General features: G+C 42.2%; 1 protein-coding gene across 1 annotated transcript in view; it reads left to right on the forward strand.

Moving 5' to 3' along the window:
* The window catches only part of ZNF541 (zinc finger protein 541), a 69,777-nt gene extending 52,025 nt beyond the window's left edge, over window positions 1–17,752 (forward strand). Inside the window, exons 10-15 of the mRNA XM_088477181.1 lie at window positions 1,676–1,779; window positions 2,606–2,681; window positions 6,175–6,263; window positions 6,440–6,586; window positions 6,671–6,807; window positions 17,614–17,752. Coding sequence (XP_088333307.1) covers window positions 1,676–1,779; window positions 2,606–2,681; window positions 6,175–6,263; window positions 6,440–6,586; window positions 6,671–6,807; window positions 17,614–17,752 — 692 coding nt within the window. The remainder of the gene's footprint in view (window positions 1–1,675; window positions 1,780–2,605; window positions 2,682–6,174; window positions 6,264–6,439; window positions 6,587–6,670; window positions 6,808–17,613) is intronic.
* Window positions 17,753–18,670: the final 918 nt, after the last annotated feature.

Consider the following 18,670-nt stretch of genomic DNA (forward strand, 5'->3'; position numbering starts at 1 on the left):
GGTCAACACACTAAATGTCAACATGGAAAGTCGACAGGTACAAATGGTCAACACATTTCTTTTTATTATTATTTTATTAGGGTTAGGGTTAGGCACTTACCCTGATGGTTAGGGTTAGGCACTAACCCTGAAGGTTAGGGCTAGGCACCAGGAGGGAGAGGTTTCTTTTTATTATAATTTTTTTAGGGTTAGGCACTTACTGAAGGGTCAGGCACCTACCCCGACGGTTAGGGTTAGGCACCAGGAGGGTGGGTTAGGGTTAGACACCAAGGTTAGGGTTAGGGTGAAGATTAGGGTTAGAAAAAAAAAATGTGTCGACCATCTGTGTGTCAACACTTTTCATGTTGACCTTTTGACCCTGTCGACCATTTGTACCCGTCAACCTTCCATGACGGCCTTTAGTATGTCAACCTTTTGTCCCCGTCGACCTATTGCCTGTCTAACATCTGGTGTCTATCTAGGGTATATTTACTAAAGTGCAAGTGTTTAGAAGTGGAGGTGTTGCCCATAGCAACCAATCAGATTCTAGTTGTTATCTTCTAGAAGGTGCTAGATACATGTTAAGTAGAATCTGATTGGTTGGTATGGGCAACATCTCCACTTCTAGAAACCCCCACTTTAGTAAATATACCCCTGTCTATCTAATTCCTGTCTATCTAATTCCTGTCTATCTTTTATCATAACCGATCACATGGAAGTACCTCTACTAGTGCAGAGAATAAATCTGTTTTGTATAGCTTCAGTGTGTGTTTGCTCTCAAGGCAAGGTCACAGGTGCTCAAGATCTCCACAATTTCCCGATATGGAAAACACGACTTTCTAAAGTGATGAGACACTCAGTCACCCTGACATTAAAGCAAATGATTAATGCTCTTCTGTGAAAACAGAGCAATTCTGCTGTCAAATCGCTGCATGCATTGTCTGTATACAAAGGAAACAGGCGATCGGTCACCTCACTCACCATCCTGCAAGTGATGAAGAGCTGGCATTTGGCAGACACAGAACAAGTGATCATGAGAGGGAAGAAGGAAACTTGTGGAGCACTTCACTCAGCCCATAGTGGTTCCGCAACTCTGCATGACTGACATCTATATTACAAATGGATATTTATTCACAGACAATTCATTTATTTTAATCAACTGTTATACAGCTGCCTTTAAATTGTATCAGAGGGAGATGAGCGCTGCAAGGTAACCAACACCACAATCCCTTGATAATGTAAGAAGAACAGATCAGCCTCCTGATTGGGGAATTGGAGCTTCTATACTGTCATCCTTTACAGCTTCCAAAAAGTACCTGTCCTCTGCAGGATGCAGGCAGCCATTTTGTGGACTGAACCAGTGTTTATGACACTGCAGCTTTATCAATTCACTATGAACCAGTGACATTACTGGGGGATATTAGGACCAATATTAATGATTTGTGGGTAGCTGGCCAACTGAAACGTGGTATTGTCATACAAAACTTTCTCGAAGCACAATATGGTGGTCTGTGAATGAGTAAGTGATCATTCACACTCTATGCAGTGTTGTGTGTAAAGGCCTTTACCTCTGCGCCTGAGGTATGCATCAGAATGGTGATGTATCGTCCTGACTCCTCTTTAGACAAAGAGATAACAAAATGAAGATGATCCTTCATTGTATCCACAGGACTCCTTCTCTCTCTTTTCTCCCCAGTTTCCAGTCTCCTTAACCTGGCCTGCTCCAGTGCTGTACCAGGAGGGGGCAACAACCTGGAGTTTGCTCTGCACTGCCTGCACTTATCCCAGGGCAGTGTCATGGTGAGTCCCGTGTTACCACAATCACCAACTCGCTTTATAAATCAGTGGGAATTATATGGAATTAGATATGCATACTTGTGTTGAAAATTATACGGTTTTTACATGAACTAAGCCACTAAAGTGTCCATCAGTCCTCCAGTTTAAAGTTGCACAAGATGCCATGCTGATCTATCCCATTGTGGGGACTATGGGCCTGATTCAGCAAGGAACGCAAGTGAGAGAACGCACGCACTCGGCCAATGTTCTCGCACTGCGCATGCGTATGCATCGCACTGCGCACGCGCAAACTAGCCAGTCCGATCGGGTAAGGGTAAGGGTACGCAGACTACACGCAATGTGTACGCAGACCCTTCCGATATTGATTGACAGGAAGTACCGTTTGTGGGTGGTGACAGGCGGTGGTCGTGCGAATTCTGGCGTGCCTGTGCGTTGGGACGCCGTTATAGGGGCTTGCATAATTAAGGCAGTGCAGCGGCATACGCAGCCAGGCGACTCGATGCACGCAGGAAGTGGCCAAAATCATGCACGACATCAGGTCAACCTCTATTGGGTTCATGGTTCCGATGGTTCTCGATGTTACTGACTTGCGGACTGCTCAGGCTTTGAGTAAAGGGAAGTGGGCGGCATTGTGTAGCGCTGGGCGTCTGCATCTTATGCTGCGGTTGCCGTGCGTATGCATTGATTAGCATATACACGCAGCGGCCGGGTTCATGCATGCGCACACTTGCGTTCCTTTCTGAATCAGGCCCTAAGATACCAGTAACTATTCCTCTCTGCTTGTATCTGATTGAAGTAAGCCACTGATTAGCAGAACATGTATTTTTAGGAAGCCCTGGATAAAATGTTACTTATGGAACCTCAGGAATATCTGCCTCGGTGGCTTGCAGATTATCACTATGCTGGTAAGTAAAACTTAGCCTGATGTCTTTATTAAATTCAGAGTTATATGGTAACTTCTCTAAAACTGCATTTTACAAAACAATCATTTTATTTACTGTAAATGTATACTTAATTATTGATAATTTTTTTATGATTTGTGCCTCATCGCTTGCCACTTGGAGGGTTACATTTTATATGTGATTCTCATGCAATTTAAAGTAGTCTTTGGGCCTGATTCACGACTGGTCACAACTGCGATTGCAATAGCGATTACGCACGCAGTCTCACTGCGATAGTGTGCTAATCCATTGCGATCGCTATGCCATCGCAGCACAACATAAGGACGCCCACTTTACCTTACACACATCCGTGATGTTTAGCAAGACTTCAAAACCACCGGTACAATCGACTACCATCGCAGCCTCAGGCACACTTGTACAAGCTCTGACATTACTCAGGAATTGCTAACCTCATCGTACGCTATGAGTCCTCAAGCTGCGTACGGCATCACAGTGGCTGAATTACGCCCATGCAAGGCTTTTCAAACGCCCTGGCATGCCTGCGTTTCGCCGACCACCCCCCAAACACCTCCCACAAACAGCACTTGCTTTCAATCACTCTGCGATGGATCTGCATAGTCACTGCGATCCCAATCACAGTGACAGGATCATGCGCACTGCGATGTGCGCAGAACACAACAATCGACCAATTGCGTGCATAATCGCAGTTGCGATCGGTAATGAATCAGGCCCTTTGTTAGTTCTTTTTTTTGCTTAATGCAGATAGTTACAATTTTAGCCATTCGTGTATTAGTCATTATGTATGGAAGCTGCACGTACATCATTCTTGAAAATAGAAAAGAGACAGTTTTCATTTAATGAAAATAAAAATGGCTGAAACCTAAACCATTAAAGAGCAGAGTTAATAACCCCCCTTACCAGAACAGCAGTAATCAGACCAATAGATATAGAAGCCTGTCTCTTCACACTAAGATGTACACAACCTTGGGGAAATTCTCATCTTAAAAAGCTTCCAAGCGCTAGGCAAAACTGTGAAAGTCGAAGTAAATTCTGTTAAATAAAGTTGGCCCGAAGATCGGGTCATGCTGCCCCCTGCCATGCTGAGAATGTCAGTGTACCATGACCTTTTGGACCAAGCCTGTACTACCATTGGCCTTATACTTTCCCTACCATAGCATTCGCTGAAACACCACTAACAAAAAGAACAGGCAGAGCAAGGCCATACCAAGGATCAAACAATGTCAATCAGAAAACATCTGCGAGTCTGCCTTTTACCACTGGATGAAAATCACTATAATGGCTGGCTGGAACTATTAGCCCCACAACCGGCAGGATTCTCACGTGGCCAGGGCACATTTCGTAATCTCCCTACGAAATAAACTTCCGTCCTGGCATTGTCTGAGCGGGTCCATCCTCACCAAAATGGTGTCCTGAGAGCATAGAAAACTATTTGAGTTCCTGCATATTATACGTATGCTAAAACTCCACATACAATCCATAGAGCAGCATCAAAGAGCACCAGACCTTCAGCCGCGGGCATTTCTGGTCAAAACCTTCCAGACTCAGATGGAAAACAGACGACTCCTACTATGGCCATTGCCCCAGAGCCACCAATGAAATGATAGATTCAACTAACGACTGTGACTTGTTCTATTATGTAAGAAGCTCAATTGGAAGTATCCTCCAGTGGGATCTTGAGGAGTATACTACCTCAATGAATAAACCATACCGTTCTTCTCACCCAAGTAATATTGTTGGAAAAGAACTAATAGTCCCAGAAGAGAAAAAGACAGACTCCCTCAACGGGAAACCCATGTTAGCAGCCTTCTCAATAATGTTTCCTGCTTGTCTGAAGGCTTGTGAGCTTGACAAGTCTGTGATCCATTTGTGCTGACCTCTTAAGAGTAGCAGAAAATATCCTCTGGGATTGAACCCCTCGTCTAACCTGTGGGGCAAAATATGAAGAACTAAGACCCTTAGGCAGTGAGGTCTTGATGTGAAGAACAAACTCTTTCCCTCAGGGATCAGGTTAAAAATGGCTTTGACACTAACCGAAGAGGGTACCGCCAGTGAAATACTGTTCTCTGGGTATGACCCTGTCTTGTGACCTGACCATTCCTTTGTCTTACCTTTTTGGCTCTGGTATGACCAAACCCATTTTGCTATCTCTAAGTCTACCTGCTAGGAACCAACTCAGGGGCCACTACTGTGTGCAGGGGTCCATGGGTGATCACCACATGCACACCAGACTCCTGTCGTTGGTAATGCAAATCCTAGCTGGGAGAGCGAATACACATTCTGACTGAGAATAGTGACACATGTTCTTCCATGTCAGAACAAATGGGATTTCTGTACTTATATTAAATCCTTTTCTCTTAGTTTATTGGGGGACTATCTCTTTGTTTTCTTTACCTTCACTATGTTATCCTTCTTAGGATTGTGGTTCTCGTTCCATTGTTGATCTCTCTTCTATCCTTGTTCGTACCCTTGATTCTGTCTTTTGAGGCTTTGTAAGGAAAATACAAAGGCACCCTCAGGAGTATAGTGGGGGCGATCTTGATCTTTTAGATTTAAAGTGCCCAAACTCCTGTTCTGCACCTCTACACGCCAATGGTATTATTGCGTCCTCCAATGCACGTTACGTAAGTACAAAAATCACAGATTTCCCTGTACAGTACATGTTTTCCTATGGGCTGTGCAGTCACATCTACATCTTTATGCTAATGCCGCTACAAAGTCCTTCCCTGGTGCGTCCGAATGTGCAATGACTGAGACGTCCACTGTCAACGTCCGTAGACGCCGAAGTACTGCTTGGTGCTGCTTAAGACTCCGCCATCGGTCGCACCATCGAATCTTGCACCAGCCTTACGGAAGTTGCAGTTTTTCTATTCTACAGTAAGGCATCCTATGTGGGCGGTTCAGCATCTTTGTATGCTACAGCTTCCCCCACACGCCTCCGACACTCCCATAAAATGCAACATTCCGGTACGTCTTCTTAACCACTTCCCAGTCACCGTCAAGGAACGCTCCTCACATTTCTGCTACTGTTCACCCAAATCTTTACAGCAACCCTGGGCCTGATTCTGAGATCTATGCTAATGCCGCCACAGCTGGAAATTGTACACAGCGGCTGTGCGACAATATGCAAATATCACAGCCACTGGGTTTTGCATCGAGACGCCCACTTGCGGCTTCGCAAATCCAAACAACTGCGTGTGAAGACGCAGGACCGGTCGCAGGTCAATCGATAAACGGATTCTGTGTCCTAATTATCACTCTCAATCACAGTCTTCCTGCGGTTTGTGATGGCTGGCTCTCAGATTGTGGTACTTCTTCTGATACTGACATCTATGGTGGTCTATACTATAAACAGCCGTCAGGCAACGTTCAGTCCACATACCAGGGCTTGCCTCTAACTACAGTAGTACAGAACAACTTTCTTAGTTCCACTATAGAAACACAACTTACATTCTAATATGTATTTGTTGGCTCACAGGATCGGATCACTGGTCACTAGCAGAGAAAAGGCAGTTTAAGAAAGCTTACTCCAAGGACAGAAAGAATTTCTCCTCTATCCAGTCAATGGTGAGAAGACCCTGAATAGAAGAATGGGAGGGGATGTAATCACATTTCTTATCTTTATGTTCTGTTTCAATAAATCAGCTACAGGACAGAAAACATGATTGTTTCATTGTACTTGTACATAGTCTTAGTTCTAGAGCATCACTATTGTAATATAAGACAAAATAATGATATTTCAGCTTCCCGAGAAGAGTGTGTACCAGTGTGTGGAGTATTACTACACATGGAAAAAGATCATTCGCTTTGATAGACCACGGACTTTGGCTACAGGACAGGGATCCAGCAATGAGCAGAGTTATGATGGAGACAAGTGTGGAGGCGGCACGGTAAGTAAGGACAGACGTTTCTGCTCTGGCCACCAGTATTGGTATTTAGCTGCTAAAACCAGACTTCTGTATTTCCTTGTGCAGAAAGGACACTTCTGTGGTATCAAAAACACCATCCAGAGACAGAACACAGAGTCTAAGGAGGCGTCACATAGCAGCCAGAAGGACTCTGTAGACAGGGCAGAACCTTTCGGACAGTTTGCATGCAAAGAGTGTGACAGGTATTGAGGCTTTTTCATAAGGGTTCAGCTCATATGGAATAACGAGTAGGTCTAATAAATTGTCTGAGCTACAGCCTAGGGAATAACATGCAAATAAGACACTCTTTCAGGAGAACAGGATTCAGGGAATTGCAACCCAGAGTGTTTTAGAGCATGATACAAATTTGGGCCGAGATCAAAAATGTAAATGGACAGACTGATTTTTTTTTATTTTTTTTTTTGGAAAAACAAATTTTATTGAATCCTGAAATACATACATCAGAAAAATATATAAATATATTCTGTTAACAAATAATTTGAAAAGCCATAAATATAGCGTGCCATGTAACAGAATGGGTAAATTGAAAATATATTTAAAAAATTAGACTGGAATACAATACAAAATATGCAGCCCATATTATTATTATTATTATTATTATTATTATTATTATTATATAACTTGTAAACATAAGAAAATATCTGAAATAAAACCATAATAAAATGGAATTGTAATATTTATTCCAGTCAAAACCTGTAATCTATATATTATTTATTAATTCTATTTTTAATTGTTAAAGAACATTAAACTCAATAACAATATGGATATTAATCAAAGAGAGAAAACAATTAGAACTAAAATATAAATAGAGGAAAGAAAGAAAAGTCAGGAGAAAAATTGGGGAAGTAGGGGAGGGATGAGGGAAAGAGATAGTCAGTTATCTTGTCATTGCTGTAGGTGTTATTGTATAAACTGAGCAACATTTCTTGAGGGAGACAATCAGGTGACGTTGGGACCATGTTGTGTTTTCAAATATCTTCATAATCTGATCTGATGTGGCTTTGGGTAAAAATGTAAGGTACATTTTCCACTTATTATATAATTTAAGAACACCCTTTTCAATATCATATAATGCTGTATGTCTATCAAAATAAAGTATATTAATAAATTCCAACTTAAGCATTTCTAAAGAAGGCACAGTTTTGGAAATCCAATACCGTAGAATCAATTTCCTGGCTAGAGTGACCAATACTGTGAGAAAAGGTAATACGTTAGAAGGGACATGTGCTGGGGAGCATGAGGTAAAGTCTGCTAGAAGGAACATTTCCCAAGAAAATGGCAACCTGACTCCAACAATCCGAACAATAAAATCATACACTTTATACCAAAACTTTTTGATTTTAGAAGAGTGCCAGACATTATGTAGAAAATTAGCTGATGTTGCATGGCATTATGGACAAGTACTCAATGCATTTGGTATCATATGGCTTCGCTGGGCTTGTGATATATATGCCCTGTTTAGAAATGTAATATGAATTTCCTGCAGTTGGGCAGAGCATAACCATTTCATAATACAGGTTGAGTCTCCGATATCCAAAATGCTTGGGACCAGGGGTATTTTGGATAATGGAATATTCCGTATTTTTTAATATTTGCATATCATAATGAAATATCTTGGGAATGGGACCCAAATATACATACAGAATGCATTTATGTTTTATATACACCTTATACACACAGCTTGCAGGTAATTTTTTACAATATTTTCAATAATTTTGTGGCTCAAACAAAGTTTGTGTACGTACATAAAATTCAGTTATGTTTCATATACACCTAATACACACAGCCTGAAGGTAATTTTATACAAAAAAATTTCTAATTTGTGCCTTAGACAAAGTTTGTGTACATTGAACCATCAAAAATCAAAGGTTTCATTATCTCAGTCAAGCCAAAAAAACTCTGTATTTCGGAATATTTGGATATCGGAGACTCAACCTGTAGTTGGAATCGTGGCCATGATATGTTCCTGAAAAATCAAATTCTGGGTAATCCTAGGATCAAGATTGCCAAACTCGTTTCCATAGAGCTATAACATCAGTAGGTAATAAATCATTATACAGATATTGGAGTTCATACTTAGTATTAAAAATCAATGTAAAAAGTGAGTATAAAGGTGAGGGGGTAGGCGGATTGAGCAGCGAAATATAGGAGCCTGAGGAGATTTACTGTTAATGTAGTATGTCGTATTTGTAGATATAAAAAGAGATGGGAGTTCGGACTATTGTAAATGTCTTTGAGTTGTTGAAAAGAGTAAAGGGTGCCTCCAGGGTCGAACACATTTCTGATTGCGGCAATCCCTTTTTGTTTAAAAATTTTGTAGTAAGAGATTGAGAGAGACGGGCTAAAATCTGGGTTGCCCCATATACAGACAGGTACATAAATATTGGGACATTGACAGAATTTTCATATTTTGGCCTCTATTCACCACCACAATGGCTTTGAATGAACAAACAAGATGTGCTTTAACTGCAGACTTTCAGATTTAATTTGAGGGTAATTACATCCAAATCAGGTGAACGGTGTAGGAATTACAACGGTTTCTATATGTGCCTCCCACTTTTTAAGGGGCCAAAAGTAATGGGACAAACTAAACAATCCTAAATCTAACTTTCACTTTTTAATACTTTGTTGCAAATCCTTTGCAGGCAATTACAGCCTGAAGTCTGGAACGCATAGACATCACCAGACGCTGGGTTTCATCCCTGGTGATGCTCTGCCAGGCCTCTACTGCAAATGTCTTCAGTTCCTGCTTGTTCTTGGGGCATTTTCCCTTCAGTTTTGTCTTCATCAAGTGAAATGCATGCTCAATCGGATTCAGGTCAGGGGATTGACTTGGCCATTGCATAACATTCCACTTTTTAGCCTTAAAAAACTTTTTGGTTGCTTTTGCAGTATGCTTCAGGTCATTGTCCATCTGCACTGTGAAGCGCTGTCCAATGAGTTCTGAAGCATTTGACTGAATATGAGCATATAATATTGCCCGAAACACTTCAGAATTCATTCTGCTGCTTTTGTCAGCAGTCACATCATCAATAAATACAAGGGAACCAGTTCCATTGGCAGCCATACATGCCTACGCCATGACACTACCACCACCATGCTTCACTGATGAGGTGGTATGTTTTGGATCATGAGCAGTTCCTTTCTTTTTCTTCCCATCACTCTGGTACAAGTTGATCTGTGTCTCATCTGTCCATAGGATGTTGTTCCAGAACTGTAATGGCTTTTTTAGATGTTGTTTGGCAAACTCTAATCTGGTCTTCCTGTTTTTGAGGCTCACCAATGGTTTACATCTTGTGGTGAACCCTCTATATTCACTCTTGTGAAGTCTTCTTTTGATTGTTGACTGTGACACATATACACCTACTTCCTGGAGAGTGCTCTTGATTTGGCCAACTGTTGTGAAGGGGTTTTTCTTCACCAGGGAAATAATTCTTCTGTCATCCACCACAGTTGTTTTCCGTGGTCTTCTGGGTCTTTTGGTGTTGCTGAGCTCTCCGGTGCATTCTTTCTTTTTAAGAATGTTCCAAACAGTTGATTTGGCCACACCTAATGTTTTTGCTATCTCTCTGATGGGTTTGTTTTGATTTTTCAGCCTAATGATGGCTTGCTTCACTGATAGTGACAGCTCTTTGGATCTCATATTGAGAGTCGACAGCAACTGATTCCAAATGCAAATGTCACACCTAGAATCAACTCCAGACCTTTTACCTGCTTAATTGATAATGAAATAACAAGGGAATAGCCCACACCTGTCCACGAAATAGCTTTTGAGTTGATAGTCCCATTACTTTTGGCCCCTTAAAAAGTGGGAGGCACATATAGAAACCGTTGTAATTCCTACACCGTTCACCTGATTTGGATGTAATTACCCTCAAATTAAATCTGAAAGTCTGCCGTTAAAGCACATCTTGTTTGTTTCATTTCAAAGCCATTGTGATGGTGAATAGAGGCCAAAATCTGAAAATTCTGTCAATATCCCAATATTTATGCACCTGACCGAAGGTAAATATTTTGTGACATGTGGACCTGAATTTAGGCATTTGTTCATGGCAGACCAGGCCTTAAATATATCCATGAAGAAAATTCCCTTCGGCAGTTTTGTGCGTGGGATGTGTAGAAGTGCTCCAGGGGAGAAGGGGGCGAATAATTCTTCCTCCAGTCTAAGGTTAGTGAAATTGGATTGATTTAGACACCAGTCGGAGATATATCGAAAAGCTGCCGCATAAGAAAAGGTCTGAATGCCTGGTAAGCCCAAACCCCCTCTATCTTTAGTATATAACAATCTGTTTCGAGCTATTCTGGGTTTTTTACCATTCCAAATAAATCGTTGAAAGGCAGATGTACATTTTGTTATATCTGAATTTAATAAAATTATGGGAAGCATCTGTAGAGGATACACCAGTTTAGGGAATAATACACTCTTGATGACTGCAATTCTTCCTAATAATGAAAGGGGGAGAGTCATCCAATGTTGAATTTTTTTAATAATTTGATCGACAATATGGGGGAAATTGGCTTTATAAATGTGGTGTATGGAAGATGTGATGGAGATACCTAAATATTTTATTTTAGATTTGGCTATTTGAAAATTAGAGGGAAAAATAGGACATTGGTGCAGCAGGTCTGAGCGAGTTAATGGGAGAACTTCAGACTTCATAACATTAATTTTGTATCCTGCAAAAGAGCTGAAATGAGAAATGTCATCCAGTAGCGCGGGAAGAGACGTTGTGGGTCGAGAAATAAAGAGGAGCGTATCGTCGGTCAATAAAGAAAGCTTCAGTTCAATGTTACCCACTTGGATACCATGGAAGGAAGTATTAGCTCTAAGGGTAATGGCTAAAGGTTCCAAGACGAGTGCGAACACTAATGGGGTGAGAGGACATCCTTGACGGGTGCCTCTTTGCATGGAAATTGGAGGTGACAAAAGATTATTGGTCAGAATACGAGAAGAGGAAGCCGAGTTTAGTAATTGGAGAAAAGTTACAATTTGGGCGGGGGGGGGGAGCAAACCTATTGAGTGTTTCGTATAAATGATCCCACACCACAAGGTCGAACTCCTTTTCCGCGTCTAGTGATAAAAGAATAGATAAATCGTCCTCATGAATTTCGTCAAAGTGTTGCAGTACAGATAGAACTTTGCAGATATTAGAAACCGTGCTACGTCCCGATATAAAACCGGTTTGATCTGAATGAATCAAAGAAGGTACTATCAATTTAAACCGGTCTGCAATGATTTTAGTGAAAAGTTCATAGTCGACATTTAGTAATGAGATCGGGCGATAAGAGGCGGGGAGGGTTGGATCTCTATCTGGTTTAGGTAACACCTTTATTATAGCTTCATTAAAGTAGATAGGGGGTTACCAGAGAGAATAAAATTATAGAGATTAGTGAGCGGAGTAACTACAGATGATAAGAGAATTTTGTAAAATTAAAGTAACCATCTGGGCCTGGGGATTTAAATGTCTTAAGGCCTTTGATGGCGGTGGAGACTCCGAATCAGTCATGGGCTGGTTTAAAGTTTGAACTTGTTCTTCTGATAACTGTGGGAGAATAGTTTTACTCCAGAAAGCTGCTTTATTCTGTATGTCAATGGGATCTTGAGAGTAGCTTTGGAATAAAAAGTGTGAAGTATATCTAGAATGGCCAGGCCACTGTTTTGTAAATTGCCGTTGTCATCAGTCAGAGACAAAATAGTTGAACTAGGTCTGTTTCCATGTAGTAGATTAGATAGTAGTCTACTATTTTTGTTACCATGTTTTGTTACCAAATGCATAACTGCTATTGCGGGCCCTACGATAACCAACCTGCTGCACCAATGTGTCAAAAGCCACCTTACATTCCTCAAATTTTGTTTTGTTGGAAGGCGAGGGTGATTGACGTCAATTTTCGTAGGACTGAGTCAAAGCGACTTGAGCTGAAAGAGTCATCTCCGACTGTTGTCTATTGTAATGAGAAATAAAGGACAGAATCCTCCCTCTGATTACCACTTTTGCAGTCTGCCAGTATAGAAAAGGGTCAGTAAGATGTTGGGAGTTAGAGAATGCAGAGTCATTGAAAGCAGTCTGCAAAACATCTTTAAATTTGTTAGATGAAGCTAAGAAAGACGGGAAGCACAATAGTCTATGATTACCTGTGGGAGTTGCAGAGCTAAGTCTAATCCAAATCATGGCATGGTCTATCAAACCTGGGGCTTCAATACCAGATACCTTAATTCTGGGAACTAAAAAATTTGAGGGTAAGAAATAGTCTATTCTAGAAAATGTAACATGCGGTGCTGAAAATAAGGTAAATTCTTGATCAATTGGATGTTGGAGACGCCAGATATCAACTAAATGCAAATGCTTCAGGAGGTACTGAATCCCTATTTTGCGTTGTCTAAACGTGGTGGATGCCTGCGATTGTCGGTCCATAAATTGTGAAATAATGAGGTTACCATCTCCTCCTAGTATAAGTTGTGTGTCAGAATATTGATACAATACATTGGCAAGGGAAGTAAAAAGCGATCTATCATAGATAGCTGGGGCGTAAACATTGCAAAAAGTAAAGGACATTCCATACAATTTAGTGGTAATCAAAATGTAATGGCCGTTGGGGTCCGACTTCTGCTGGGTGACCTCTATAGAAAGATTCTTCTTTACAAGAATTGCCACACCACGTGACTTAGAATTAAATGAGGAGAAGGCTACTACGTGGTATCCCAGCTTAGAGAGTTTTAGATGTTCTGAATCAGTTAGATGTGTCTCTTGTAAAAAAGAAACATCTACATTCTGGAGGTTTAAATAAGAGATAATCTTACGTCTTTTAGTTGAGTTGATGCTCTGTACATTGCAGGAGCAAATTTTAATATCCGGCATACTGCATACAGTAGGTACTGTGATAGAAGCACTGGTAAAGTGGTCAATGGCAGGTACATTTGTCCTAGGTTTCTGGCCTATGTGTTCTAAAAAAAACCCAGGAGAAGTCTGTTTTGTAAGCAGACCAGAGTATCGGCTTTTGGAAAACCGGTTTGGGTCCTGGGGGTGTGGGTGTGAGGAGAGGGAGAGCTCCATCCACAGGCCACTCCAAGTTTTGGGCCTTTCAACCTGGTAACAGGCTCATTAGGGCTTGCAGCTGGAAATGGCTAATATAAGCATGGTTTGTTTGTGGCTCACATCTGGGAGAGCAGGCAGACTGGCCTGTTCAGAGACACTTGGTGATATTCCTTGTAAGTACTGTGTACGTGTTTTGTTGATGGTGAGGGCAATAGGCCCTACAATTATTATAGAGAGGGAATCTGCTGTGTAGCTAGTGCCCAGCCGGGCTAGGACTTATGTTTTGTTTATGTTTATATTCATTTGGCACAATAAAGACTGGCGCCGACCAGTTTGTACGAGGACCCCAGACATGTATCCTGTTTCTACGGCTGCTGTGTGTGTAAAGAGGGAGTCCATCTACCCCAGGAGAGGGACCCCTATCCCGACTGTGTCACAGTACAAAACACCGCAAAAGTCAGACCCAGGTCGCCCATGTGCCATAACCTAATCCAGTTATCGTAAAAGGCAATTATAAACACCCAATTTGCATGACTGTATGACAATGGATAGGAAGGCTTTGGTAGGAAAGAGAGAAGGAGGTGGGAGAAAGAAAAGAAAGACATAAAAGAGAAAACAATTCTGTCAGGAACCAACGGTAAAAGGAGTTGGCCATGGTGGAAATAATATATAACAAAATCAAATAATATAATTTGAACACTATGAAAATAAATGGATATATTATAGGTGAACCCCGACTCAAATATTAAGAGTCATATAATTTGAAGATAGAATAATATAACTAACGTAAAGACAAATAGATAGCATATAACATTCCCAGTGAGAGAAAACATTCCTGAAAAGTATATTCGTCCATAAGGGGGAGCATACTAACAATCGTAGTATTGACCAATTAGGTAAAAGTATATGCGTTCTCCATCACTTCTTCTTCTAAGAATGCAGCCACATCCTCCGCGGTAGTGAAGTCCTTATATTCTTTGCCTTGAAAAATTCTCAATCTCGCCGGAAACAACAATGCAAATTTCCTCTGATCTTATATTAGTTTGTAGCAAAGTTCAGCCATCTCCTTGCGAGCTCTGGTCACCTCTGCAGAGCAATCCTGAAAAATTAGTAAAGGACAATACGGCTTAGCGTGCGGGCTGCCGACCAAATTATAGTCTTGTGTGCAAAATTGGGGCAGCGGAAGATGACAGTCCGAGGTCTTTTAGAATGACTGAACGGACTCAGGGCCTGATTCAGACTTGGGAATAGAGAGAGATATCTCTCTCAACTGTGAACATGAACAAACCGTGTTGCAAAGCAAGGGGTGTAAATACGTAAATGTTTTTACATGTAGGGTAAATACTGGATGCTTTTGCATGTAGCCCACAAATACTGCACAGCTTTATTATTACTCTACAATTTAGATGTCAGTTTAGAAACACTCCTCCCAAATCTAACTCTCTCTGCACATTCTAAATCTGCCCCACCTGCAGTGTAGCATGGTCTCACCAAGATGATCAGTTGAGAGAGATATCTCTCTCTATTCCCAAGTCAGAATCAGGCCCTCCGTCTCCACAGCAAAGTCAGGAATATCATTAGCTACCCCAAGAATTTGTAGTAAATCAGTGCAAAGAAACTTGGTCAGATCAGGGCCTCTGAGGCTTTCAGGCAGTCCAACTATTCTCGAGTTATTTCTGTGGGAGCGATTCTCCAAGTCGTCCACCTTATTTAGAAGTTGATCATTTTGTTTCTACAGTACTTGCATCTGTTGTTGCATATCGTAAATAGCTTGTTCATGCTCCCCATTTATTGTTTTGTTAGTGACCACCTGTAGATCTGTGGAAGCTAAATGTGCATCAATATCTTTAATTGCTTCAGCGAATTTGGTCACTTGTTCTATTATAGGAGCCATTGTATATTTGATCGCTCTGACCATATCTTCATACATTAATGGATAGGCTGGCGTTGATGAGGAACTATGAGTGAAGAAGAATTGGGATCTGGCAGGGCAGGAGTAGCAGAACTTGTAGGGCCCACAGAGTCAGAATCTAAATGTTCTGTTGATGTAGTGCTATCCCCTTTTTTGCCAGCTTTTGTACGTTGGGTTCTTGCTGGTGTGGATGGCATAATGAATTTATCCATATCCCCACTAGGTGGCGTGAGAGTATCAATAATGGAGCAGAGTGAGATTGAAAAAGGAGATTTGTATATAATATAGTCTGTATGCTCAATTTGATGCAATTTATCTTCTGTCAGTAAACTTCATACTAGAAATACAGCATGGAAAACTTCAGAGATATACAGAGCAGATCTCTGTGAGAGCACTTCATAGAGATGGTATTAGAGAGATGATGGAGTCGCCCACTGCATTGATCACTGCATCCTCCTTTATCACACAGAATTGTGTTTGAGCAAAGTAGAGAAAAAAATGGATGGTGAGAAAAAACAAAAATAAAACTTGCCTGAGCAGCTGTATGGAAGCTGCTATTAATCTAAGCCACTGGAGTCTGCTCCTCAAAATGGCCACCAGCGACTCCTGTATCAGGGATGGGAGAGCGGATATGTGGACAATCCTGTGTGCAGCCTGCCAGCCTCAGCCGAGTACATCTGCTGACAGTGACAACAGGGAAGTCCGGCCGAGGTAGCACCCGTGTGTGGCGTTGGGGTTGCGAACCGGCGCTCCCAGTGCAATGCGGGCAAACGGCTCCAGCGTTCACGGCTGTAATGGCAGCCGGGAGGCAGCAGAAGGCCCGATGTGCTGGGCGCTTCTCGGCGGCCCTCAGCAGCACCGGGTTAGTCACAGCGGCAGGGGTGGGGGGGGGTTGTAGATGGCTCCATTAAGGCAGGAGCAGCAGAGAGGGACTGCGGGATCGGTGTTTGTCTGGGTCTACTACACGGAGCTCCGATCACATGCAGCTTCCCTCAATGGCGTCCAAGCCCCGCCCCATGTACAGACTGTTTAACCCTTATTAGCGCTCGTTAGTGCAGGACTTCTCACGGTATGACCCAACATATCATTAAAATAGGGCCAGTAATTCTAACACTCTTTCTGACACATTTAAATCATAACTTGTGGGGAGTAAGTGAGGACGGGGTTGGAGAACTGTGACACAGGGCAGATATACAGTAAGCAGCCAGTGGCTTCTCAGACGTTGTGGAATCCATGTAACTCGTGTGGGACAGACTGGGACTTTAACATCCACTGTATTACCCCTGGTCTCTTCCCAGTTGTAGAGAGGGTTTTTGGTAGAGATAAGGCCTAGTATGCAGCATATAGATCCCCACTGGGGCTGGTAAGTACCCTAATCCTCCCCCCCTAACCCTCCCTTAGTGGTGCCTAACCTTAACCTCCCCCCGGGGGTGCCTAAACCTATTCCTCCCCTCACCCTAAACCTAACCCTCCCGGGGTGGTGCCTAACCCTAAGTCCCCCCGGGGGTACCTAAGCCTAACCCTCCCCCCCTGCGGCTAAGCACTAACAGTGCCCGGCTTATCTTCGTTCGGGAAGCCATCTGTATAGATTCCGGCGTCGGGATCTAGACGGTTGTCGGGATTTCAACGCCTCTCTTTAGTCCCACATCGGGATTTAGATGCCGGGATTTAGTAAGAAGGCTTCCTGGCCGTCAGCATTGTGACCGCATCCCGGGAAATACGTATACCTTTAATGTATAATAATTGTACCAGGAGGTGCTAAATATGCTTATGCATTTCCCTGGCTTGTGGAGGATGTGTTCTGGGGTCACAGACGATTCCTCCTCCATCCCACTCCAGCCTCACAACATAAAGAAGTAAATAAAAGTAAATGGTCAGCTTTCATCAATCACATTGGAAATGATATAATACATGAGGTGTAATAAAAACATTAATGTGATTGGTTACTATGGGTCCTGCACTTTGTTACTGCAAAATCTACAATCAGCTCCCGGTAAAATCAGTACAATGTAATAATTCTTTGACCATGACTTTTCTCTTAGGGTGTTTGACCGGGTGAAGAGCAGGAACGCTCACATGAAGCGACATCGGCAGCAGGAGAGGGCACTTCACTTACCACACGGAGGATGGTGGATCTCCAAGCAGGTCCCAACCCCATCAGATACCAATCACATGCTGTGAAATCACTAGCAGATGTGCTGTATATGAGCGGCTTACATATACATCTATACACAGGTCATAGCTGTTGGTTGTATTATTGCACCATTTGGTAGAGTTCCTGGCTTCTATCCCTATAGGTTCCTCGCGGCCCACTCTCACCCGCCACTCGCACACTTTTGCTCGCAGCCCTATGGGGCTGCAAACAAAAAAGTGCAAGTCCGGCGTTACCGTAAGTGCTGCATGCAGCCGCACTTACTCGCGCTGGGAGTAATTCGCTCCTGATTGGAACGAGCCCTTTAAATAACACACATGAATGGGACGGCTCGTACAAGCTGAAAACTTTTAGTTTCATAGCTGGGGTATAAGGATTCCATACTTCTGCTTAAAAGACACTCATATCTATAGTGTACGGCAGCAGTATTAAGCAGGCCCGATCCTACTGACCCTTATTAAAATTGCTAGTTTACCAGATCATCCCTTCAAGTGTTAGAACTGCACAGAACAAATAGATTTATCATTTCCTCCTCTTATACAATGAATGGATTTCAGAGCTCATATAAAAGAGTGGCACCTGCCCTGCGGTTCATCATCTGGGTACAGTTAATAGCTCACCCAAAACTTGATGTTACAGTGTATAAAACAATCTCCTAGCCTCTACAGCTAATACAGAGTTTCTTCACTTTAAAAAGGTTTTAGTTTTCCGAAGTATTTCTTTAATTAAACGTTTGCACAATAAAAACAGTTTTACTGAAAGTCCTGTATCTATGTTTAAGTTTTATTTCGAGAAAGGCAACACAAGCAGCCACTTAATCATTATACACTGGGAATTGCTGAGATAGCCGATAATAAAACAAATGTGAAAGTATTGCTAGGAAACACACCTGGGCATGGTTTCCAGCTTACAGTGATTCCCAACTTCAGGGGTCAATTCAGACCCGG

The sequence above is a fragment of the Taudactylus pleione genome, unplaced genomic scaffold (assembly GCF_031769625.1).
Source record: "Taudactylus pleione unplaced genomic scaffold, aTauple2 ptg000199l, whole genome shotgun sequence".
In the NCBI taxonomy this organism is placed as follows: domain Eukaryota; kingdom Metazoa; phylum Chordata; class Amphibia; order Anura; family Myobatrachidae; genus Taudactylus; species Taudactylus pleione.